We start from the raw sequence: 25,685 nt of genomic DNA on the forward strand, positions 1-25,685 counted from the left end.
GCCTGATCCAAGTCATGGTGTTTTCAATAACCTCATATGCATGCAAAAGCTGGACAATGAATAAGGAAGACCATAGAAGAATTGATGCAATTGAGTTATGTTGTTGGAGGAGAATATTGAAAGTGCCATGGGCTGCCAAAAGAACCAATAGATCTGTTTTGGAAGAAGTGCAGCCAGAGTGCTACTTGGAGGTCAAGATGGCCAAATTTCCTCTGTCATACTTTGGACATATTTTTAGGAGAGACCAGTCACTGGAGAAGGATATCATGTTTGGTAAAGTGGAGGGTCCGCGACAAAGAGGAAGACCCCCAAAGGTTGGCCGAGGATTGGGCAGTGTTTCCTTCTGCTGTGCATAAGGTTGCAATGGTCGGTACCAACTGGATGGCACCTAGCAACATGAATGTATATAATTTTAAGATTCCCACAATGGTTTACATTACATAAAGAGAAAAGTAAACGACCTAGTATTTTACCTTTTTTCTGGATCTTTCTGAAGGCAAAGAGAAATCATTTTTCTAAATGATTTCCCATATTTTTTCAGCATTTCTTTATCTTGAACACCAGTTTCCAAAGAAGGAGGATCATTCTGCAGTGTCAGCATTAAAACCTGTAAGAATTTTTAACATAATATTAACATCTACAGGACCAGTAATGTTTAAATATGTGACCAAGCTATTTTTAATATAGGCATCCCTGACACACAAGCAGATTTTATTTAATACTTCACATTTAGATTAGGTGTTTGGACGCAGAGAACTATGTATGTGTTCTCCACAGAGATTATATGCTACACATGGCTGACTCCCAGACAGGTCTAGTGGATCACCGCTGCCATTTCCTTTCTTTAGAATCCTTTGCTTCTTCAAGTCCTCCATTCCCTATTCTTATATGGCCAAACTACCTTTAAAAAAATATGAAAGTCATGACAAAATTTAGAGCGTGACCTTCTTGGCTTTAATCTCTTCGTGGCCCTGTTGCTCTTTGATACTTTTAATAATCTAGCCATCGCTTCCTAGAATATGTCAACCTTCTCTCACATAAATCACAAAAATGTCGTAGATAATGAAGCTATAGTCCTTTCTCTCCCACTCTAACTCTTCTAAACCTAAACATTGCCAAAGAGTTCTACAATTTAATCCTCATCTCTCTATTATGATGATCTCCAAATCTATGCATTTTACTCTGTCTTGGATAAAGCAGACAACCGCAAGGTCGGTGCTTCAAACTTATCAGCGGCTCCTAGGAAACCCTATGTTGTTGTTGTTAAGTGCCGTCGAGTCAGTTCCGACCCATAGCGACCCTGTACAGGGTTTCCGAGGGTGTAAATCCTTACGGGAGTAGAAAGCCTCATCTTTCTCCCGCGGAGCAGCTGGTAGTTTCGAACCGCTGACCTTAAGGTTCGCAGCCCGATTCGTAACCACTACGCTACCAGAGCTCCTTAGGAAACCCTATACAGGGTCACTATTGAGTCGGAACAACAATATGAGATATTAGCACCTGAATATACTGCTGGCAAATTAATCAAGTCCCAAACCAAACTCATAATTACATTATTTTTCAAATTTGCTTCTTTTCTCACTTCTTATTTTCATTCTCCCAAATAGTACTGACTGGTATGGCAAGTCCACTGGTTGCCAACTCATTCAAACAGTCATCCAATAATCAACTACTCAGTATCTACTATGTAGTCAGCCCTGTCCTAAAGACTGACAATACAGACTCGAAAGAGGAAATGGGTCTTTCAATCATGAAGACGACTTAGGGAGGAGAGGATCCTAGACAGATCCAGATGAGGCACATTTTTGGTATTTAAATGGATTTAATGTTCACTTCTAGAATCCTGGTGTAGCACTGTAGGATAAGCACTGGACTGCAAGATCAGCTGTCCAAACTTACCAGCTGCTTCATGGAAACCCCATACAGGGTCCCAAGAGTTGGAACAAACTCTACCACACTTAACAACAACTGTTTATTTCTAGTCCGTTTATCTTGAAACAAAGAAAATTCCTGGATTAAATAAAAATTAAATAGGTCGTCAGAAAATTTGTTGTTGCTGTTAAATGCATTAAGTCGGTTCCGACTCACAGTGACGTTGCATTGGGTTTCTGAGGAGCAGCTGGTGAACCTGAAACACTGACCTTACATTTGAAACCAACCTTTCTGCCCAGTACTTTATTCTACAACGCCACTTCAGGACTCCAGCATCAGTTAGATCCGGTGTTTCATTTACCCTGTGTGTATGCTAAGGAATGATCCTAACAAAGTGAGTAAAAACACCAAATCCTTCATAAGAGGAGCCATGATAAAAGGACAAGAAGTGATCAGTAAATCCAATTAAATATAAAGAACTAAGAGTAAACAAATAAGAAAACTGTGGTTGCATAACAGAAAGTAATGCTATATACCCTGCCAAAGACCATAAAACCAAACCAAGCCAAAACAATTGCCATTAAATAGATTCCAACTCATAGAGGCAATAAATAGGGTTTTTGATACTGTGTATCTTTGAAGAAGCAGACAGCTTCATCTTCCTCCCAAGGAGCGGCTATATACCCTTGTGATTACTGTTGTTGTTGTTGTTACCATCCAGTCAATTCTGACTCATAATGACTCTGCTATACAGAGTTTTCAAAACTGTAAATCTCTGCGGAAGCAGAAAGTCTCATCTTTCTCCCAAGACCTTGTAGTTGGCAGCCCAAGATGTATCCCACAGTGCTACCAGGACTCCTACTCCTTAAAGATTATGTTGTTGTTGTTGTTGTCATGTGCCACTGAATCAGTTCCAACTCATAGCAGCTGGAGACTCTAGACCCAGAGAGGGAGAGCGACTGTGTGCTGAAGACCTGGGGGGCACGGGGAAAGGATTGCATGGAGGGGATTGTAACCATTGCAATGACACGATATATGATAGAATGAATGTAAAACTAATGCTCTCCCATGTAAACTATCACATAATTCACACACACACACAAAACATCATTACTGGTAATGAATACATAAGACATGGATTCATCACTACGAGCATGACAGTAAACGGTAGGGTATAGAATGGAAACATCCTCAAACACCAACCAAGAAAAAGTTCAAAAGTCAACCATCAGCTGGAAAATTGATGCTTACAGTTTTCTGTAAGCCAAGGGCCAGTATTGAAACATTACAGGAAAAGAACTCAGGAATCAATAATGCTCATTACAGTGAGGTACTCACTGAAGAGCAGAAGCCTAAACTTGGGATTAAATGCAGGATTGCTATCCAAGGGTGTTACAATCTTGCATGATAATGCATGTCCACACACCTCTGCCCACGCAGGTGAAAAGATTTCATTTTGAAGTGTTAAAGCATCCTCCCTATAGTACTGATCTTGTTCCAACAGACTTTCACCTATTTGTTCCCCAGAAAGCAGACTTTAGAGAATGAAGATCAACCTCTGATGAAGTGAAGACCTCGGTGCCTTCGTGGTTTGCAGTTCAGCCTAAATCATGTTTTAGTAAGGGAACCTGAGAACTCATTGACAGATGGACAAAGTGTATTTAAAGCAAGGAAATTATGTCCAAAAATTATGTATTTGTCTTTTCTAAAAGTTGATTAAAATAAATTCTGCAACCACAGTGAGGATAATTTTTGACTCATTCTCACAGCTAAGGAAATTGTTTGGAGATAGGAATGGGAAATGAAAAGAAAGGACAATGGTAGGAATTTAAGATTATTTCAAAGTTAATTTTAATCTGAATTCTTAATTTTTGTAGTACCTCAACTGTTGATTTCAACCTTTATTTATGTGTATCCTGAGTCCATACCATGGGCCAGTATCTGGATTCAATGTTTAAATAAATGACTGAACCATTAAAAAAAAAAGAATCAGGCTGTCAACCTCAAGGTCAGCAGTTTGAAACTACCAGCGGTTCAATGGAAGAAAGAAGAGGCTTTCTGCTCCTGTAAAGATTTACAACCTGAAAAACCCTGTGCAGGGTAGGGTCACTATGAGTTGGAACTAACTCCATGGTACTTAACAACAACGTCAACCCAACACTAAAAAATAAAAGAGGACTATAACCAGCGTTGGAGTCCTGGGATGACGCCATAGGGTAAGCACGCTACCTCACAATTGATTTGAACTGCAACATTAGTGGTTCAAACTCATGAGCTACTCCTTGGAAACGCTATACAGAGTTGCTATGAGTCGGAATCAACTTGACGGCACTTAACAACAAGAGTGACTACCTGTCATATTCAGTTTATAGTTACTGAAATGCATGTCTGGCTACAACTCTGGGAGTTAATAACCTACAGTGGATGAAAAAAACTAACCTTACCCTACACCCTGTACAGGGTCACTATGAGACGGAATTGACTTCATGGCACACAACCACCACCACCACCACCACCACATCCCCTTTAAAAAATATTTCTTTGCCTTGATAACAGTCTCCAAGCATACATTTACAAAGACACATTCTTTTCAAAACCTTGTGACTATTCATTTATTTCTGTGAGTCTTCAACCTCTAGGCAGAGCATGACCTTAATATATTACTAACCTTCCAATAAACAAAATTTTCTCCATCAATTACACCAATAAATATAGGTATGCCCATGTTTTGAATATGGAGATATGAAAAGTCTTTCATAGTATCTTTGTGCTGGTTTCATCCCTCTCTATCTTAGACTCCTGGTGTGGTACTACAGGATAGGCACTAATCTGCAAACCGTAAGGTTGGAGGTTCAAACCCACCAGCTGCAACTCGGAAACCCTATACAAAATAGACTCAACAGCACTGAACAACAACAAATACTATTAGAACCTTAACAAAAAGAATGCTATTGTTGTTCACAGAGACCTTATGTACAACAGAATACAACACTGCCTGGTCGGTCCCACGCCAACCTCAGAACTGATGCTATGCTTGAGCCCATTGCTGCTGTCACTGTGCTTATCAATCTTGCTGGAGGGGAGAGGGGAGAAGTCTTCCTCATTTTCACTGACCCTTCACTTCACCAAGCATGATGTTCTTCTCCAGGGACTGGTCTTTCCTGACAGTACGTCCTAAGTATGAGAGAAAACTGGCCATTCTGGCTTCTAAGGAGCATCTGGCTATACTTCCACCAACACAGATTTGTTTGTTCTTTTGGCAGTCCATGGTAGTTTCACTATTCTCCTTCAACACTATAACTCAAATGTTATCAATTCTTGTACGGTCTTCTTTATTCACTGTCCAACATGATTGAAAATACCATGGTTTATTTAGGTCAAGCACACATTCCTCTTCAAACTGACATCTTTGCTCTTGAACACTTTAAAGGACAGCTTCTTTTAAACTTTCTAAAGTACATCATGACACATAACAACAATCACAACAAAGTGTATCAAGATCATGTGATGAAAACCACAACAAAAAGATGTTTTTTAAAAAAGTCACAACAGATAGGTGTCACTACTTTAAGTAATGTCACCGGGCACAAATTGTGAAGCAGGTAAGCAAAGCCATAGAAAACAGATTCCGCCACAAACAGAATAAAATTCATGTGCGCATTATAACTAAAGGGCTGGACAAAGTCATTAAAATGGTTTCCAACAATACTGTCAACACATGCTAGACATACAAAAATGCATTCTCTTACTAATGTTGGGAAATGGTTCACAACTATGCTTTGGTTAACTACATCACAGTTACTACACACTAACCCCATGTGTTAGAGTAGACCTGGGCTTCACAGAGTTTTCCAATAGCTGTGACCTTTTGGAAGTAGAATACCAGACTTTCTTCTAAGGTACCTCTAAGCGAGTTGAAACCACCAACCGTTTTTAGTTAGTAGCCATGTACTTAACCATATGTACCACTCAGGGACTCCATAATAATAGGATTTATAATAAAAGTTACTACAATGCTAACTTTTATTTGATTAATAATAGAATAATATATGTGTCTGGCACATCAATGCTGTACATGGGTTATCTTACTTAATGTATGAAAAGCACTTAAATCACTTTCTGGCATTAAAAAGAGGCAAACATTTAATAAATGTGTTAGTTCAAACTCACCAGCAGCTCCTTGGAAACCAGATACAGGCTCACTATAAGTAAGAACTGACTTTAGTAGCACTTAACAACGTCATTATAATTACCAATAATAATTACTCCTCTCAGCAAGCTTATGAAGTACAAATGGTCACCATCTCCCCTAAAGCTACTCAGCACAGGGGACTATGGGGAACATACATAAAAATCACACATTGGTTCCTAACATCAAACTAGTTAAAGAGTCAGAAATAAAGGCCATGCCAATAAAAAGGCCAACGACATCTAGGCGCTGTGGGTTAATGCACCCGACTGCAAAGTTGTTTGAACTGCAAGGTCGGTGGTTCAAGCTCACCAGCTGCTCCTCGGAAACCCTATACAGGGTTGCTATGGATTGGAATTGATTCAATGGAACTTCACAACAACAAAAACATCTAATGTGGACTTTAACTGCTACCAGCGTTAAGAGGAATGCAGAATCACTACTGTCAAGAGTGGAAATGAACAAGGCTCTGAAAAGGAGTAACCTGGAGCAGTATTTTGAATATGAGCCTCACCTTCATTGGAGGATACTTATGATATGGAGCTGCCCCTGTGGCCAGTTCAATTGCTGTGATACCAAAACTCCAGATGTCAGCTTTGAAATCATAGCCTCGGACCTGCAAAAAGCAGAGGTGCATATGCTTACTTTTAACAGCTTAAAAACACTTTTGAAAAGTAGTTTCTAATACCTATTTACGAACCATGAAAATGTACAAATTTTAAACCAACAGAATAATCAAAAAGCAAAACATGAAAATATTTGTTGTTAGGTGCTATTGAGCTGGTTCTGACTCATAGTGACCCTGTATAGGGTTTTCAAGGAGTAGGTGATGGGTTTGAACTGCCAACCTTGCAGATACCAGTCCTGTGCTTATTCTACAATGCCACATCAGGACTACAAAATACTAGGTTATAAAAAAAAAAACAAACAAAGGAGGCAATCTCAATGTTTATCAACAGTGGGAATGGTTAAGTATGCTATACTCACTTACAGGATTAGTATATAATTAATCAAAAGCAATGTTTATCAAGTCTATAAAAATATGGAAAATACAGAAAAGCTTTAGATAAAATACTTATGAAGAAAAAAAAGATGAACTTGTGCCACAAACAGGTATATAAACTAAGGGAGTCCTGATGTGGCGCTGTAGGGTAAGCACTGGACTGTTAACTGCAAGATGAACAGTTCGAATCCACCAGAAATTCGCCAAAAATCTATACAGGGTCGCTAGGAGTCAGAACCAACTGGACTCAACTTTACTCGATTTAACAGGTATCCTGGTATCGCACTGTAGGATAAAAACTGGACTGCTAACTATAAGGTCAGCGGTTTAAACCCACCAGCTGCTGCTCTTAGAAACCCTATATAGTGTTTTTATGAATCAGAACCAACTTGATGGCACTTAATAACATATAAACAAAAATGCCCAAAGACCTCACTGCCAATTTGACCCCAATAGCAACCTTTTTGGGTATGAAGTGGATCGCTCCCATAAGATTACCAAGGCTGTCATATTTACAGAAGCAGATTGACAAATGTGTCTTCTGCACAGTGACTGGTGGGTTCAATCTGACAGCCTTTCAGTTAACAGCCATCTGCTTTAACCTCTGCACCAACAGGAATTTAAACAAGTATGCACTCTATTAAAAGCAACAACTAGAAAGAACTAGATAGAAAACTTTTTTTACCAATGGTAGCAAACTCCCCACCCCCAGCCACAAATATTCTATACTATGTTGTTGCTTTATTACCTTTTATTAAGGAAAAAAGTTACAAAAGAGGTAGCTTCTTAAGAGAATTTAAAATGATAATGAAAATAAATCAAACCAAAAGAAGAAATGAAATTTGCTTAAGCCCTTTTCAACACTACTTAAAACTTAATGAGAGAATTAAATGGTGGTAAAGATCTCTTTCAATAAAATCAGTAAGCTTTATAGTCATTGTTGTTGAAAGTGCTGTCAAGCTGGTTCCGACCCATAACGACCCTGTATAGGGTTTCTAAGGAGCTGCTGGTGAGCTTGAACTGCCAACCTTGTGGTTCAAACTGACCTTCTGGTCTAGTACATTAACCCACAGTGACACACGATAGCCTCATCTTTCTCCCATGGAACGGTTAGATGGTTTGAACCACTGACCTTGTGGTTAACAGCCCAATGCTTAATTCATTGAGCCATCAGGGTTCCTTAAACTGAGCAATTGTTATTATTGTTAAGTGCCATCCAGTCTGTTCCAACCCACATTGACCCTGTTAGGGTTTCTGAGGAGCAGATGGTGAGTCTGAACCACCAAAGCTGCGGTTCAAACCGAACTTGCAGTTCAAATCAACGTTGAGATAGTTTAACTTAATTAGTAAAAAGGGGACTTAAATCTGCCTTAAGAACTATCCATATGGGACTCCTGGTATCACCCTGTAGGATCTGCATGGGACAGCAAACCACCAAGTCAGCATTTCAAATCCACCTGCTGCTCCTTGGAAACTCTATATAGGATTTTTATGAATTGAAACCAAGTCCACGGCACTTAATAATACATATGGGATTAAGTGGACAATAGCAATTCGGTACATTTTTGCTGTGTATGCATTTATTCTCAACAACAACAAAATGCAATTTAAAGAAATCCTGATGGAGAACAATTCTATACAGACACAAAGATTTGCCATAAAAAAAAAAAAAAGAAAGAAAGAAAACACCTTCTTCTACAACTCTCAGGAAAAAACTCCATCTGCAACCCTTTCCTGACTCAAGACAGGCTCCTATCAGCTACAGGGCAATGGGATTATAGTGATGCTACATTGTGGGGATGGCAATCAATGGCATAAAACAAAATATTCATGAATTGAATAGAAAACTGATCTCTGTAAACCTTCACCCAATTCACAAAATAAAGAAAAAAAAAGGAAAAGGAAAAGAAACAACATTGAAGTTATTTATATGAAAGGTTGTCTTTCAAATAAAGCTTTAGTATCATGTTTTGTATAGAGTTCTAAAATTTATTTGATTCAAAGATGGATTAAAGTTTTAATCAAGAAACAGAGAGGTGCACTCTCCAAAGATAACATGGTATCTAACCAAGAACCAACACTGCTCAATCTTTTCATTTTTGAAACAAACACAAAACTACTTAATAAAAACAAGACACAGTACCTGTTCCATAACTTCCGGTGCCATCCAGCAAGGGGTGCCCACAAAGGTCTTTCTTACTTTATTTCGTGTAATATCACCACCGGTAGCTAAAAAAGCACTAACGCCAAAGTCTGAAATAAAAAAATAAAATAAAATAGTATAGTCACTACTCATAAACAGAAAACATAATACAGGCAAAGTCCTATACACCTACTGCCTACTTATCCACTATCTTGCTAGCGGATCTTCACCATTACAGTAAGGATGAAAATGAAAAGTCTAACATCCATTTTGCACATGAACGCAGCTGAAGTCATGGCGGCAGTTATCTGCTGCAGTGTCCCCTCCCTTGAGGAGGGTGTTGGGGTAGTCTCTAGGAAGCTAGGTCATGCTGCTGCGCCTTCCACTCCCTCCTGCCTGCAGGGGACACCAGGTATAGCAGTCATTCTGGGCTGGCAGCCTCTGGAGCCATTGTATCTGGGTGGACACACAGGCTGCACTGAGTCAGCGGGTACCTGGTCTGTGTTCTCAGTTCATACGTGGCCTGAGACCCAGCAGCTCAAAGTACTGTGGAGTGGGAAAGAAAGAAAGGGGCACTGAAGGGGTTACTTGCAGAAATGCATGCAAATTTAATGACATCCCCAAGTGAGCTGAACTGGGTCTGAAACTTCTGCCTTGGTAGGGGGCAAGGTGTGAGGCACAGCTCCCAAGTGCCTACCATGACCACCCAAGCCCCAGCGACTTGCTGGGCCTGGAGAGTATGCTCTTGAATTATGAATGCAGGGCTTGCTGCCGTGGGAGTGGAGCTCTTGAGGTGGTTCCATAAGGGAAGCTCTGACCCAGAAATCGTTAAGTCATGGGCCCTTCAGTCACACAGCCCAGCTTTAGCTAGAGGAATAATCCATAAGCTGACTTGTCACAATGACATAATACATTAAGTAAAGCTTTTGTTGTTGTTGTTAGGTGCCATTGAGTCAGTACCAACCCATAACGACCTTATGCACAGCAGAACGAAACACAACCCAACCCTGGGCCAACCTCACTTGACAGCTATCTGGCCGATTGATTGGAAGACATGCATATTTGCCACGCTTGAGTCCATCGATGCTGTTACTTGGCCAATCCATCTCGTTGGGAGTCTTCCTCTTTTTCTCTGAACCTCCACCTTCCCAAACATAATATCCTTCTTCAGTGACTAGTCCTGACAATGCACCCAAAGTAAGAGAGACAAAGTTTGGCCATCTTGGCCTCCAAGGAGCACTCTGGCTGCACGTCTTCCAACACACATCTGTCGGTTCTTTTGGCAGCCCATGGCACTTTCAATACTCTCCTTCCAACACCGTTTAACTCAAAAGCACGATGGTCTTCCTTATTCACTGTCCAGCTTTCGCATCCATATGAGGTTATTGAAAATACCATGGCTTGGGTCAGGCGCACCTTAGTCCTCAAGCTGATATCTTTGCTCTTCAACACTTTAAAAAGGTCTAGTGCAGCAGATTTGCTTAATGCAATATATTGTTTGGTTTCTTGACTGCTGCTTCCGTGAGTGTTAACAGTTGATCCAAGAAGAATGAAGTCCTTGACGTCAATCTTTTCTCTGTTAAGAATGTTGTTTATTGGTCCAATGGTGAGGATTTTTGTTTTCTTTACACTGAGATGTAATACATACCAAAGGCTGTGCTCTTCGATCTTCAGCAGTAAATGTTTTAAGTCCTCTTCACTTTCAGCAAGCAAGGTTGTATTATCTGCATATCACAGGTTGTTAATGCGTTTTGCTCCAATCCTGATGTCACGTTTTTCTTCATAGAACCCAGCTTCTTGGATGATTTGCTCAGCATACAGGTTGAGTAAGTATGGTGAAAGAATACAATCTTGTCACACACCTTCCTTAATTTTAAAACATTCAGTGTTCCCATGTTCTGTTCAAACAACTGCCTCTTGGTCCAGGTACAAATTCCTCATGAGCACAATTAAGTGTTCTGGAATACTCATACTTTGCAATGTTGTCCATAGCCTGTCATGATCCACACAATTGAAAGCCTTTGTGTAGTCAATAAAGCACAAGTAAACATCTTTCTGATATTCTCTGCTTTCAGCCAAGATCCATCAGACATCAGCAATGATATCCCTCATACCACGGCCTCTTCTGAATCTGACTTGAACTTTTGGAAGTTCTCTATCAATGTATGATTGTAGCCATTTCTGTATTACCTTTAGCAAAACTTTACTCGCATGGGATATCAAAGAGATTGTCCGATAATTTCCTCATACTGTTGGGTCACCTCTCTTTGGAATGGGCACAAATATGCATCTCTTCCAATCAGTCGGCCAGATAGCTGTCAAGTAAAGCTTAGCTGTGGTTCTTTCTATACTATTTTCTAAATTTAAAAAATCAGCTAATGTATGGTCTCAAAAGGAAGTTTGGAGGTGGGGGTGGGGGTGGCAATTTTTATAACATGGCCTGGCCGTTTGAAACCTAAGCATGTCAGTAAGTGAGGACTGGTGGTGGTGATGGCTGTGTACCATCAAGTTGGTTCTGAGTCAGCAAACCTGTATATGATTTCCAAACCTATGGAATCTCTACAGGAGCACAAAGTCGCATCTTTCTCCAGAGAAGCGACTGGAAGATCTGAACTGCTGACCTTGTGGTTAGCAGCCCAGCTCGTAATCCACCATCCTAACAAGGCTCTTAAGTGAGGAGCTGTTGTTAAGTGAAGTTAAGTTGGTTGCAACTCACAGACACACTGTTTCTGAGTAGCAGCTGGTGGGTTCAAACTGCAGATCTTGTGGTTCAAAATCCACTGTTGATCCTATGACACTACAGCAGGAGAAGTGATAGTTGGTGGTTACGTGCTGTGGAGTCACCAAGAGGAGTAGGTATACACAAATAAGATAAGCAGCTTGACATTTTCTCTGCGTTCTGAACTTTTTCACTTAATTAAGGCATAGTTTAGTAAGTCTCACTCCATTCCTCTCCACCTCTACAAATCATTATCTCCACAGATTTTCCTCCTTGCTGCAATCCATAATACATACCACTACCTGATTTAAAGTACATTTAAAGTACATGTAGGACTTCAGACAACCACTGCGGTTTCCCAGTAAAGTCTGTTCTGTCCTAGGAATCGGGTTCACAACCAACCCTTCCCATCACCTCAAATAAATCTTCTTATGGTATTACTCAAGGAGCTCTGGTAGCGTAGTGGTTACGAATCGGGCTGTGAACCTTAAGGTCAGCGGTTCGAAACTACCAGCCGCTCCGCGGGAGAAAGATGAGGCTTTCTACTCCCGTAAAGATTTACACCCTCGGAAACCCTGTACAGGGTCGCTATGGGTCGGACCCGACTCGATGGCACTTAACAACAACAACAACAACCTGATTTAAGGAGTCCTGGGGTAGTGTTATAGGATAACCACTGGAACCCAAGGTCGGCAGTTCAAAACCACCAGCTGCTCCTTGGAAACCCTTATACAGGGTTCACTATGAGTAAGAACTGACTCCACGGCACTTAACAACAACCAGATTTAAACACACAAACAAGTAAAAAATTATCGGTACTCTGATTATATTAAAACGCTTGTCCATGTGTACCGCTGATGACAACATTGAGCATGCACGTGAAATGATTCTGTCAAACAGATGAGTGACACCAAATTATGTGGCAAATCAGCCCTGACTCTGTCTATGAAATAATCTAAGGCAGACCTGGGTTTCAAAAGTTTGGAAGAAGGGTAGATAGGGATGGGCAACTTAGACATTGGCTACCTAAAATGAGGGGGTGATAAAGGCATGAAGTGACTGGCTTACAAGTTTTCAAGACGATGTTTAGTTTAACAGTATGTGGGGGAAGGTAGGTCCCCATTCAACAGTTTTTATCTTGGCTAGATGGGTCTGGTGAAAAGAGATGGGGATAAGATTATGATGCAATAGTGAGCAACTGTTATCATGACTAACTGAGACTGTCACAACCGTAAAGGTAGCCGTTTTGTAACAAAGATGGGGGAGTAATTAATCTTATAGCCCAAAAACAGAGGACCCTAGGACGACCATCAAGGAAGAAGAGCACAAGCGGAATGCGGGACCCCATCCAGAGAAGCAGCAACACCAGAGGTGGAGGCAGAGATGAGGACATGGTGAGAGGGAGCAGCAGAGGACTCTAGATTTATGGAAAGAGAGGACCTGAGTGCTGGCAGCCAGGAGGTAGGCTTGCAGAATGTGCGCTTTGAATGTTTACATTATTATATATTCCTGAATGTTTCTGTGTACAACTCCTCACCCTCACTCCCCCGAATAAAGTAAGAGTTGACAATCCTAAATTCATATCCTAACATGACACTTACTCGATGTGTAACATTGGAAAACTCAGTTTACCTCTCTAATTCTCAGAATTTTCCCTACAAAGATTTTATCTCAAAATGTTACCATCAAAGTAGTGTCACCAATACTGAGGACTGAGGGCTGACTTTTTCACTAAGATTTCCCTGTGAGACTAGCACGGGGAATGCATCTGCACTGTTTTAACTTGATTCTTGGGCACAGAAGTTGTGAATCAGTTATGCAAGCCAGGCCAGTCAGCATCTCCTGAAAATCTGAAATTTGAATAGAAAGACATGGCACCTCGGGATAATGTGGTGGACTGCAAGGTCAGTTTGAACCACAAGGTTGGCAGCTCAAGCTTACCAGCCATTTCTCAGAAACCCTATACAGGGTCACTATCAGTTGGAACTGACTCAACAGTACATAACAACAACACAGCTGAGTCTAATGGCAACAAACTGGAAGGAAGACAACCAGCCAACCAGGTTCTTGCCCATCCTGAAGCTTAAGTAGTTAGCTCATTCTTTGCTTGTATATTCCCCATTGTAGTTCAAAAGATTGATTTTCTGTCTAAATGAGCCAGTGACGATTTATTATGCAACCAAGAAATCCTTAACTAAGATTGTTGCTGTTGTGGTTAAGTGCTGTTGAGCCAGTTGAGTCAGTTCCAATCCATGGCGACCCTGAATAGGGTTTCCAAGGAGTGGCTAGTGAGCTTGAACAGCCATCCTTGGGATTCAAATAGACTTTGCAGTCCAACACATTAACCCACAGTGCCACACCAGGGCTCCTAACACAGTAGGAGTTTTATATGGTAGTCTCTAACTCCCTTCTAGCTTTTAGGCTACTTCAGAATACTCTGCAGGATTTTAAATGAGTCTATTTGAAAATAGTGTAAATTATGGACAAACAGTATAATAATAATAGTAGTATTAAGGGCGGTTGAGTCAATTCCGACTCATAGCAACCCTGTATAGGGTTTCCAAGGAGCAGCTGTAGAGCTTTAACTTCGGACCTGGAGGTTCAAACCAACCTTTGCAGTTCAGCACATTAACTCATAGTGCCACACCAGGACCCAAACTCAGTATAAGAAGGGTAATTTTAGCACTGTATGCTTTAAGTTTCCAGAAGTCTATAAATTCAGATTAGCTTGAAACAAATGCTGTAATAACAATAATAATAATAATAAAATGTTGCTGTAAAATAAAATTAGCATAGCATGCTTAAAAAATAATTCTAGGGAGGTAAGCACTGTAGGTAAGCAAAATACAAAGTATGCATTGTCTGTATAAAATACAGGATAAGCTATCACCAGGTAAAACAGCATTATATATATGGTATTAATGGGTTTTAATGCTCCTAAACTGGCAAATGTCTAAGTACTTTAAGGTGTTACTACATTTCTAACAAAAAAATGAACCATTTACAAGTGTACTTTAGCAGGACTGAAAAGTATATTTAGTATGCAGCTCTGCCACTAGCTATTGCTAAACTTGACAAGTTACTTTACATCTTTGTATCAGTTTCTTCAACTATAAGAATAAAAAAATTACATATCTACCTAATAAAGTTCTTTTAAGTCTCAAATGAATTAAAATATACCTAAGAATATTCTCTGGAATCCTGGTGTGGCACTGTAGGATAAGCACTGGACTGCTAACTATGAGGTTGGCACTTCAAACCCACCAACCACACCTTGGAAACCCTATACAGGGTCCCAATGAGTCGGAAGCAACTCAAAAAACACTTAACAACAATAAGTAGAACAAAGGAATCCTGGTGTGGTTCTTCAGGATAAGCACTGGGCTACTAACTGCAAGGAGCGTAGTTCAAAACCACCAGCCGCTCCTCAGAAACCCTATACTGGGTCACCATGAGTCAGAACCTACATTAACAGTAGGACAAAGCTATGCCTTCAATTACTAAAATTCTCTCTCTCACACACACCTCCTCACTTATTTTATCCAACATTTCAAATTTATGACAACAGTAAAAACTCAACTGTCGGTGATACTTCCAACGACATTTTTATATTATAAATATTACTTTTACATTTATCAAGAGAATTCCAGCAACAGCTTGCATAACAAAATTAATTTATGTTTCTGCATTGTGTTGAGATGACTTTCCTTTTTTTTGTGGTGAAAATAAATTAAGTGGCAATAATTTTGAGGAATCTTTAAAACTATCATAGAGGAGCCAGCCAAACTTTGGCTAAATTTTTACTAGCATTTTGAAATAAGAAAGTGTAAATATTACTTTTCAGTTAAATTAGGCTTGAGGAAGAATAGTTATTACGTGATTTTTAAAGCTCTTGATAAGTATTGAGAATCACTGTTTCTAAAACTTATGAGGTTTCTAAAACTTATGCTTCAGTACTCTTGCATTGTGTTTTACCTCTCAAAATGATCACTTTTCATTACAACTAGTGCAATCTTTTATTCAGTATTCCTGTACCATGCTTCTTCCTTCCTTCCCTTATTTCATTCATATTTTTTGAGGCAAGATGCTTCCTTAATAGAATACTAGTTTCTACAGAGCTTTCTTACTTATTTTTCTATTAATGGATATAACAGTATGATGAAGTTTAAATGCTCTATGAGCAAAATCCTCAACAACCTGAAGAAATACACTGCTGGTTAACGTTTGCCTTGGTCTTAAACTGTCTCCAACATATTTGTAAGTAACTCAAACCCATTAATGGATCTTATTAAAATATGCAAGTATCTATTTTGTTATCAGTAGTATTGTATAATTGTCCCATATCGATTTGCATTTTTTGTCAAAAATATAAGCAGTTGTGTGTGAGTATGGCAATTCATTTTATAGAGGGAGCATATATATAATCATTTTCATGTAATTGATGATGTGCTATGTGTTACATTTTATTCACATTATCTAACTTTTCTACTGTCTATATACCGATTGTCTCGGTGCCTTTTTCCTTTTGTAAATTGTATTACATATGAAATTGTTGACCTCTGTGTAAACACTAAACAAAATGTTAAAAAAGATTGCTTCAATAGATTCTAATGACAGTTTAATTTTTCAGAGAATAAACTTCTGCGTGCGTTAAAACAAAACAAAACTCTACTGTCTGTTATGGTTAAGGTTGTGTGCCAGCTTGGCTAGGATGATTCTCAGTGGTTTGGTAGTTAGGTAGTGATGTAGCTATCCTCTGTTCTGTGATATGATAGGATCATCCTCTATTTTTATATAACACCAATATTCATGGTTAGGCCTTTGGAGCCTAACCATGTCAATGAGCAGGGAGTGGGTGTGTGTATATATCAGTTCATATACAATATATTGTATGCTCAATTATGAGGTTTGTATTACAAAACCCACCAAATGGTAAAATGTGCACAATTTTCATTATAATTTAATAATGATCTAGAAATTTTAGATCTTTCACTGGTACACTTTGACTTGCTTCGTAACAGGAGTATTAAACCCTGAAAACTCTAGTTAAACATCTAGCTATGGAGTCCTGGTGTGGCACTGTGGGTTAATGGACTAGACTGCAAAGCCATTTGAACTGCAAGGTCGGTGGTTCAAACTCACCAGCTGCTCCTTGGAAAACCTATAAAGGGTCACTATGGGTCAGAATCAACTTGATAGCACTTAACAACAACAACATGGCACCTAAGTAACAATACTCACTCCACCACAATTTTCCTATTACGAAGCCTGCATAAGCACAATACCAATGAGAACAAACTTAACCGAGCTAAAAATGTGCCAACAGAAAACAAAGCAGCAACACCACGATTATGTCTTTGACCTTAAGTTGCAAACTACCGAAGATGTAAGTAACTAAATGCTGGAGTCCTAGTGGGGCGCTGAGGTTAAAGCACTGGACTGCAAGGTCAGTTTGAACCACAAGGTTGGTGGTCTAATCTCACCAGTCACTATGGGTCGGAACCAAGTCGACAGCACTTCACAAAAACATAATAAATACTACAGCTATAATGTACCGTGAAAAGGTGTAAACACCAAGTATTTTTAATTCAGTCTTGGTTAAAACTGTACGTAAAACCAAATGCCACAAATTTTAATAATGATTAAAACATTTAGTGAATAATTTGTTGACCTAGAGCTTTTGAAAATTAAAGCACTAAAACTAGGCATTGTTTTAAAAGGACTAATTTCAACAGTATATTTAGTTCAACTTAGTTAAATATACATTTATTTTGATTCACATCAACATAAAATTAAGCAGTTTATCTGAACGAAATTTGCCTGTGACTGTATTTTTACAGTGGTTTACTATTACATAACCCTTGCTGTTGCTGATAGGTATCACAGAGTTATTTCTGATTCCTAGAGATCTAACAAGAACTACCTCAATCACGTTTTCTTGACTTAATCTTTATGGAAGCAGATCACCAGGTCTTTCTTCCAAAGATTAGGTGGTAGACTCACAGTGACAATCTTCCGGTTAGCAGCAGAGCACTTAACCATTTGTGTAACCAAGGCTCCTTATATAATCCTTCAGATAGAAATCATGTAGCTTTTTTTAAAAAACAAAAAACCATGTTGAGGAAATCTGAATTTATTCCTTAAAAACTGTATTTTAAAAAAAAGTGTATTTAACGCCCAGGAGACATCAAGGCAAGGGGTCGGGTCCCCTCAGAGTAAACCCTCTTCCAAGACTAAGACTCAATTGGAGTACACACTCTGATGGGTGACCACGTTCACCATCGACAGGGGGAAGAGAGGGAAAAACAGCTATAATGCTGTGAGCTAAGCCCTACAACATTCAATAGACTCCTGTGAACCCAGGTGGAGTGGAGACCTGGTTGGCCAGCAGTGTGGCAAGACCTGGGGACTCTTGGGCCCAGATTGAGTGACACAGCCATGAAGGACTGAGGTAGAGGGTGAAGTGTCCAGTGGATAAGAGAGGGCATATCCACAAGAGTACCCACACATGCTGATAATACCCATTTAACCTGGCCTCAATGACTGGGTGATCAGAGCTCAACTAGAAGAAAAAAGAAGAGGAAAAAAAAGAGTAACCTGATACAATTTGATGAACTTGATCTACACCTATGGATGCAGTACCTCAAAAGAGGGAACAAATCGTTACAGAGAGGATCATTCCCACCCCCTCCATACACAGAGTGGACAGGGATGGGCAACTTGAACTTTGGCTATCCAAAATGGGGGGGTACAAAGGCAAGAAGTGACTGGCTTACAAGCTTTCAAGAGGAAACCTAGATCCAGAGGGTATGGAGGAAGGTAGAATCTCCACTGAGTAGTATCCAATATGTCTAGGCGGGACTGATTAAAGGAAATGCGGATGGGTCTTTCTGTGATGCAAGGGTGAATAACTGTTACCAGGACTGATTGTGAAGGTTATAAATGTAAAAGTGGGCATTTTGTGGCAAGGAGGGGAGTGACTGACTTTGCAGGCTGCGAGCAGAGGTCCCTGGGACCACAAAGGGAGAAGAGTGGAGAGCGGAACCCTACCCAGAGAGGCAGCGATTCCCAAGATGGAGGCAGAGATGGTGAGGTGGAGAGATGGAGCAGCTGGGGACTCAGGACCCAGGGAGGAAGAGGGGCTATGTGCTGATGACTGGGTGGTGGTGGTGGTGGTGGTGGTGGGGAAGCGGGCTTATAAAATGTACTCTTTCGTTGACTGGTGATGCATGGAGGGGATTGTAACCATGGCAATGAAACAATATATGATAAGATGAATGTAAAACTAATGTTCTCCCATGTAAACTGTCACATAATTCACAATGAAATTTAAAAAAAAACAACAACAGTGTATTTAACACTCTGGCTCTAATTTAGCTAATTTTGTTTTAGTTAACCACCTAGAAATATAAGAAGGAGTGGATTCTCTTAGCGGTAAGAAATAAGCATCTGTTTCTCTCTTGGCAGATATTTGTGGAAGTTAAAAGCTAAATATTGATGTATTTCTCTGCTTATTTTATTGTAAAATTTTACAAAGGCATTACAAAACATACACACAAATGTATTTAACATAAGTATGAAGCAGAATGGATTGGTATTAGGAAACACTGAGAGCACCACAGAAGCCCCACAGACCCCTAATCAATCACAGCCTCCAGAGTACTTCTTCTGTCCCCACTAGCAATGGCTTTACAGCATTCACTTCCCTGCATCTCCCTAGTTTACCAGCAATTCAGCATCACTAAACAGTATAATCAGCACTGGACTGCTAACCACAAAGTTGGCAGTTCAAAACAGCCACATGCTCTTGAAAACCCTATAAAGCGTTGTTATGAGTCAGAACTGACTCAACAGCACACAGCAATAATTAAAAAACAAAATGTGTGGGCTTCAAAAAGCTTGTGGAAAAATTCTTTTTATTTATTTATTTTTAGTTCATTTGCCCATGAGCTTTTTAAAGCCCCCTCAAATAATTGTGACTGGTTTTTAATTTATATAAATGGATCACAGTATACATATGTATGTATGTGTGTGTATATGTGTGTGTGTGTGTTTTAGCTGACTTCTTTCACCCTATATTAAATTATGACTTATTAATGTTGCTGTATATAGCTGTACTGTTGTTTCTAAATGCCATCATGATGGTTCCAACCCATAACAACTCTGTTTAGCATTTCCAAGGCTGTAAATCTTTGTGGGAGCAGAAAGCCTCTTCTTTCTGTGATTCTAATGTACAGAGCCAGTGTGCTCCCCTATATAGTCATGTATTATTCTTAATTTATTATCATTACTCAGTTTATTGTTCAATGTATTTATCCATTCTACTAATGTAGGACATTTGGATTGCTTCAAACTTTATGGCACACATAAGCAAGAGTTTCTCTTGGTCATACATCTAAGAACCAGTGTCAGGTATTAACTTTAACTTTAATAGATAGTTACACCAAATAGATTCCCATAGAGTACGAAATTTTTGTTCCTTGTTTTACACATACCCCAGCACTTGGTATTGTCTGGCCTTCCTGCCAGCCAATTCAGTATAAAGTGATAGTCCAATGTAACTTTACTTTGTATTTAATGAATTATGGTAAGACTGAGCACCTTTTATTATATTTATACTTGGATATCTTCATTTGGGAAGTGCCTATACCAGCCTTCCCATTTTTTTTTGTTACCTTGACTTTAAATATATATATTTTTTTACTTTTTGTAGTTGTTGCTTAACAGGCACCAATTCACCAGTCTCTCTGTGTACAATTCACTGACACTGATGACATTCTCTGAAATGTGCAACTACTCTCACCTCCCTTTTCTAAGTTATTTCTCCACCATTAAAATAAAGTAACTGCCCCTGAGGGTCCCATCTATTCTTTCAAGTTGCTCTAGTCAATTTGATTCCACATAGTTCTTAATGCAGCACTATAGTTAAAACTATACATTACCAGTTGGGTTTAGGAAGACGTTAAAGGATACTTTTTGGTTTAAAGTTTAAAGATAATCTGACTTTTTCTTAATGAACTCTTTATAAGGGAACCTCAAAAAGCTCATGGAAAAATGGACTTAAAACATAATGAAGTTTTTCTCTACAAACTTTTTGGAGCCCCTTTGTATATATCCTAAATTTGAGCCATTTATTCTTGCTGCAAATATCTTCTCCAATTTGTGGCTTGTCCTTGTATTCTATTAAAGGATAAATATGTTCTTTTTTTAATAAACAGAAGTTGCAATATGAAAGCAGTCAGTTTTTCAACCTGTTAGTTATTTGTGGCTTTGGTACAATATTCCCTTGCCTTGAGACAGAAAAATGTTCACTTAAATTAGCTCCCAAAAGTTGATGAAATAATAAGGGAATTACTTTCCTCCTGTCCAGACACTTAACTGTTCTAGCAGGGTGGAGTCAAGGGTTTCTTAGCTACCCAGATGATGTGCTTCTTGTTGATGTTATAGGTTCCATCTCATAGCAACCCTGTATAGGGTTTTTAAGGGGCGGATGGTAGGTTTGAACTACCAACCTTGAGGTTATCAGTCCAGTGCTTATCTTATAGTGCCGTATCAGAACTTCAGTGATGTGCTTACTAGACAGTAACTCCTGGATACAGCCATCCAGGAGTCTAAGCCAGGAGGAGGGTGGTTACACTGGGATACATACATTTGATGGTCACTGGGCTCCAACTCTTGTCCTCTCAGAGTACTGTGGATCTGTCAAAAGTATACTCCCACCTCTCAGATGCCTCCTTCTAACGGTCAAATACGCCTTCTCTCTCATGAAGCTTTCTGCTCCCATAAAAATTGACAGCCTTGGAAACTTATACAGGGTTGCTATGAATTGAAACCAACTGCATACAACCACCACCACTACCCTTTCTCCCAGAACAGGAGTCACTGAGGCATCTTACCTCTTCAGAGAAAAGTACACAATGCTATGAGGATCACAATAGAAAGAACTGGAAGACAATAATGGCCAGAAAAATGGCTAAGGTCAGAAGTAAAGAGTGAATAGTAGAATACCCTGAATGTTGAAAAGAATGTGTCAGTCAATGTCACATGCTTGAATAAGGTAGTGTTCTGCCAAGGAATAAAAAATTGACTAAAAAAAAAAATAATACTGTTCCAGTGATCATTAAAGCAAAAATAAAAAGAGATATCATAAACATTACCTGCAATTTGCACTGAACCATCTTCTCCAAGAAGAATATTTCCAGCTTTCACATCTCTTTGAGGGGAAAAAAAAGTTATATATCAAAAAAGATCTATTTTAAAAATCTACTTATCAAATCATATACAAGGAGGCTTCAACAAGTTCATGGAAAAATCCCAGTATCTTTTCATTCCATTTTTTCATTGAACGTGTTGGAAGTCCCCTCATATAAACATTTGTTTACTCTAACAATAGTGGTAATATTTAAATATTCTACTTTGCATTATATTAAGGTCAACAGTAAAATTTTAAAAATTGATCACTTGCTTCTTATGATATTATCTAGAAAACCTAATCTGATTATTTTTAATAGGGATAATAGTGACAAAAGAATGTGACTCTCACCTTTTTTACCTTTTTAAATACATTCTAACACACAATCGATTTGTCTAAATGATTAAAATGTAATTGAAAATTGGGACTACTCTATGCCTAAAGCATTAACAGTCATAAATTATACAGATGATATTTTTATAATTAACCATAAGAATTCATGTAATATTATATAAATACATCGTTAATAAATCCCAAACATTACCGAAAGAGTCAAAGTCTCTTTGATCACATTCTTATGATATAACTAAGGTGTCTGGATGGTTCAAGCAGTTTGAGATTAGTGCTAAAGCTAAAGGTTGACAGTTTGAACCCATCCACCCACCTCGACACAATTAACAACTACCCACCCGTAAAAGAAACGCCTGCTGATCTACTTCCTAAAGATTATGGCCAGGAAAACCCTCTAGGCAGCTCTACATTGTAATATATGAGGATACCATGAATTGAAATTGCCTCAATGATCACAGGTTTGGGTTTGTGGAGTTTTTCTGTTGTTGTTATGACATACTGACACCCAGAACCTGAGTGATGTAAACAGTTAACGCATTCGGCTGCTAACTAAAAGGTTGACGGTCTGAGTCCATCCAGAGCAATGGAAAAAGACCTGAAAATATGCTTCTGAAAAATTAGCCATAGAAAACCCTATGGAACAGTTCTACTTTGTTATATACATGGAATGGTCATGAAGTTGGAGCTGATTCAAATGAGTACTTGATTGTTACTGTTAAATACTGTCTTTGTTGTTGTTGTTAAGTACCGTGGAGTCGTCTCCGACTCATAGTGACCCTGCACAGGGTTTCTGAGGCTGTAAATCTTTACGGGAGCAGAACGTCTCATCTTTCTCCCATGGAACCACTGGTAGTTTCAAACTGCTGACCTTGAGGTTGGCAGCCCGACTAGTAACCACAATGCTACCAGAGCTCCTCTAAATACTGTCTAGTCAGTTCCAATTCATAGCAACCCTGTACAAATTTTCCAATGAGTAGCCAGTGGGTTTAAATTAACGACTTAGCGGCTAGCAATCCAGTAATTATCCTACAGCATCACACCACGACTTCTGAGTAGTTGGTTAGTGTGACAGATCTAGGAATTTCTCTCTCAACATAAATTATACTATACAGTCCATACAAATATACTACTTGCTTTTTGTCCTGCATTTCAGTAGTAAGTACATGGTAAAAATGGTAAACTGCTAAGTACTATCTGCAGCAAATCCCCTTACTGGTAACCTAGAGAAACTGTCACAATGTTAGCAATAATAAACAAAATGGTGATAGGTTACATAAACTCAGTTACATTTATGAAATGGAATCAGGTGACATGACATGTCCTCTAACACCTGACCAAATCAAGTATGAAGATGGTATATTTTTATGACACCAGTAATGTTAAACATATATATATATATATATCTTTCCATTTATAAACAGATAGCAAAGTGGGAAAGAATGAAAGTTATGTCAGAGGAAATGTTGGAGTATATTATTGGAAGGTACATGTGTTCATTTTGAAATTAAAAATAATTAAATCAACAAAAGAAAGGCAGCCCTGGAGGTGAGATAAGAAAAAAAGGTCCGCTCATGGAAGAGGAGCCACTGAAGAGCACACTTCCCTGTCTGCTCTCTTTTTCCTTCAATCTTCGATGCACTTGGTAAGCAACGACAACAATTACACTGCAGCAGTATCACCATACCACATAATACAGTGCCTTTCCTAACTCCCAACAACCTTTTCCGAGTTGATTCGAAATGACATCTACAACCCAATGAAAATAGAAAGCATAGCTGAGTTACTCCTGTGGTGTAGTGATTAGTCTGTAACTCTACCAAACAACATTTCTGCCCTGCTAGGTCTGGCTAAGAGAACGTGGAAAAAGATACTGATAGGATTGCATGATTCAGTTGTGAATATTTAGCAGAGTTAATTGTAATTGTAAAAAACTTGAAACTCTAGTTTATAATGAGTCATCTCAGAAACAGGAAAGAGATATCGCTATCATCAAAGAAGAGCCACGGATGGAGCACATCATTTGGACCCCAAGATTCTGTGCATTGAACCCCCTTGACCTAAAGACAGAAAGCTGTGACACTGGAGGAGTGGCAGAGGAGCAGCAGTGCAGAACCAAGAACCAGAGCTGTGGACTCCTCAGTCCACGAAGCAAGGAAAGCTGAGAGACTTTGGGCAGGAAGCTTGCTTGTAGAGTAGGGTTCCTCCAAGCATTTACGTGCGGCAGCTAGGTTTGCTGACCCACGGAGCTAGAGCCAAGCGCCTTCAGGCTGAAGCTAATGGTGGAGTGGTGTGTCCTATGGACATTTATCAGCAGCTGACTCAAAACAACTGTGGCTGGCACATTTCTGATCCTGAACTATAAACTGTTATCTACAATGACAGTTAGCATGGTGCATGAGTCCTTTATGGCCACTACAATGGATTATCACACCCAGCTAAGTAAGAGGGTTGTGAGAGGAATGCCTGGTGCCACAAATTATTGCACTCTCCTTCTTCTGTGTTTCTGCAGCAGGATGACAAATAGTCTAAGCACAGTATATCTTATGTTCACATTTCTGGATCTGTCACCCCGAAGAGTTAAATTTTAGTCTGTAACTTAATATCCTTCTGTATCACCTGGACTTACTTGCATGATTAGCACAGAGGAGGTATTTTCCAGATACTCATCAAATAGGTTTACATAACTAAGAGGCAGCCTGTTTCAAATCCTCTTCTGGATAGAAGTTAAGAATAACAAAAGTAAAAACAGAAAATGCCAACTTAACACTGAAAGAAACTACACTGTTGTCAGTCCCTCCTATTCCCCACTATCCTGACCTCCACACCCCAACTCTCCAGTTCCTAATGTTAGGGTTATAAACTAACACACTGCAATCAAATAGTGAGAACTATCCATCAATTGTTATGTGCCACTGAATCGATTCTGACTCATAGCATCCCTGTATAAGGTTTCCCAGAAGTAACTGATGAGTTTGAACTGCCTACCTTGTGGTCTAGTACATACCCTATAGCACCACACCAGGACTCCATCCATCAATAGAACCACTAAACTCTGGTACTTTTATACAATAGTATACTATGAAGCATATATATATATGTTTATGTGAAACAATCTCGAAATAAGATTCTTAAATGAAATAGAATACCACACAAAATATAGTTGCCATTTGCGCTTTTTTTAAAGAAAAAAGTAGATGGGAGAGGAATTACATTACAGTG

At 39.2% G+C, this 25,685-nt stretch overlaps 1 protein-coding gene across 1 annotated transcript in view; it reads right to left on the bottom strand.

The window, feature by feature from the left end:
* Positions 1 to 25,685, bottom strand: part of OXSR1 (oxidative stress responsive 1) — a 138,155-nt gene that overhangs the window by 43,041 nt on the left and 69,429 nt on the right. The window contains exons 5-8 of the mRNA XM_006869147.1: positions 22,081 to 22,136; positions 9,205 to 9,314; positions 6,573 to 6,674; positions 474 to 607 (exon numbers count right to left, since the gene is read on the bottom strand). Coding sequence (XP_006869209.1) covers positions 474 to 607; positions 6,573 to 6,674; positions 9,205 to 9,314; positions 22,081 to 22,136 — 402 coding nt within the window. The remainder of the gene's footprint in view (positions 1 to 473; positions 608 to 6,572; positions 6,675 to 9,204; positions 9,315 to 22,080; positions 22,137 to 25,685) is intronic.

This window comes from Chrysochloris asiatica, unplaced genomic scaffold (assembly GCF_000296735.1).
Source record: "Chrysochloris asiatica unplaced genomic scaffold, ChrAsi1.0 scaffold00127, whole genome shotgun sequence".
In the NCBI taxonomy this organism is placed as follows: Eukaryota; Metazoa; Chordata; class Mammalia; order Afrosoricida; family Chrysochloridae; genus Chrysochloris; species Chrysochloris asiatica.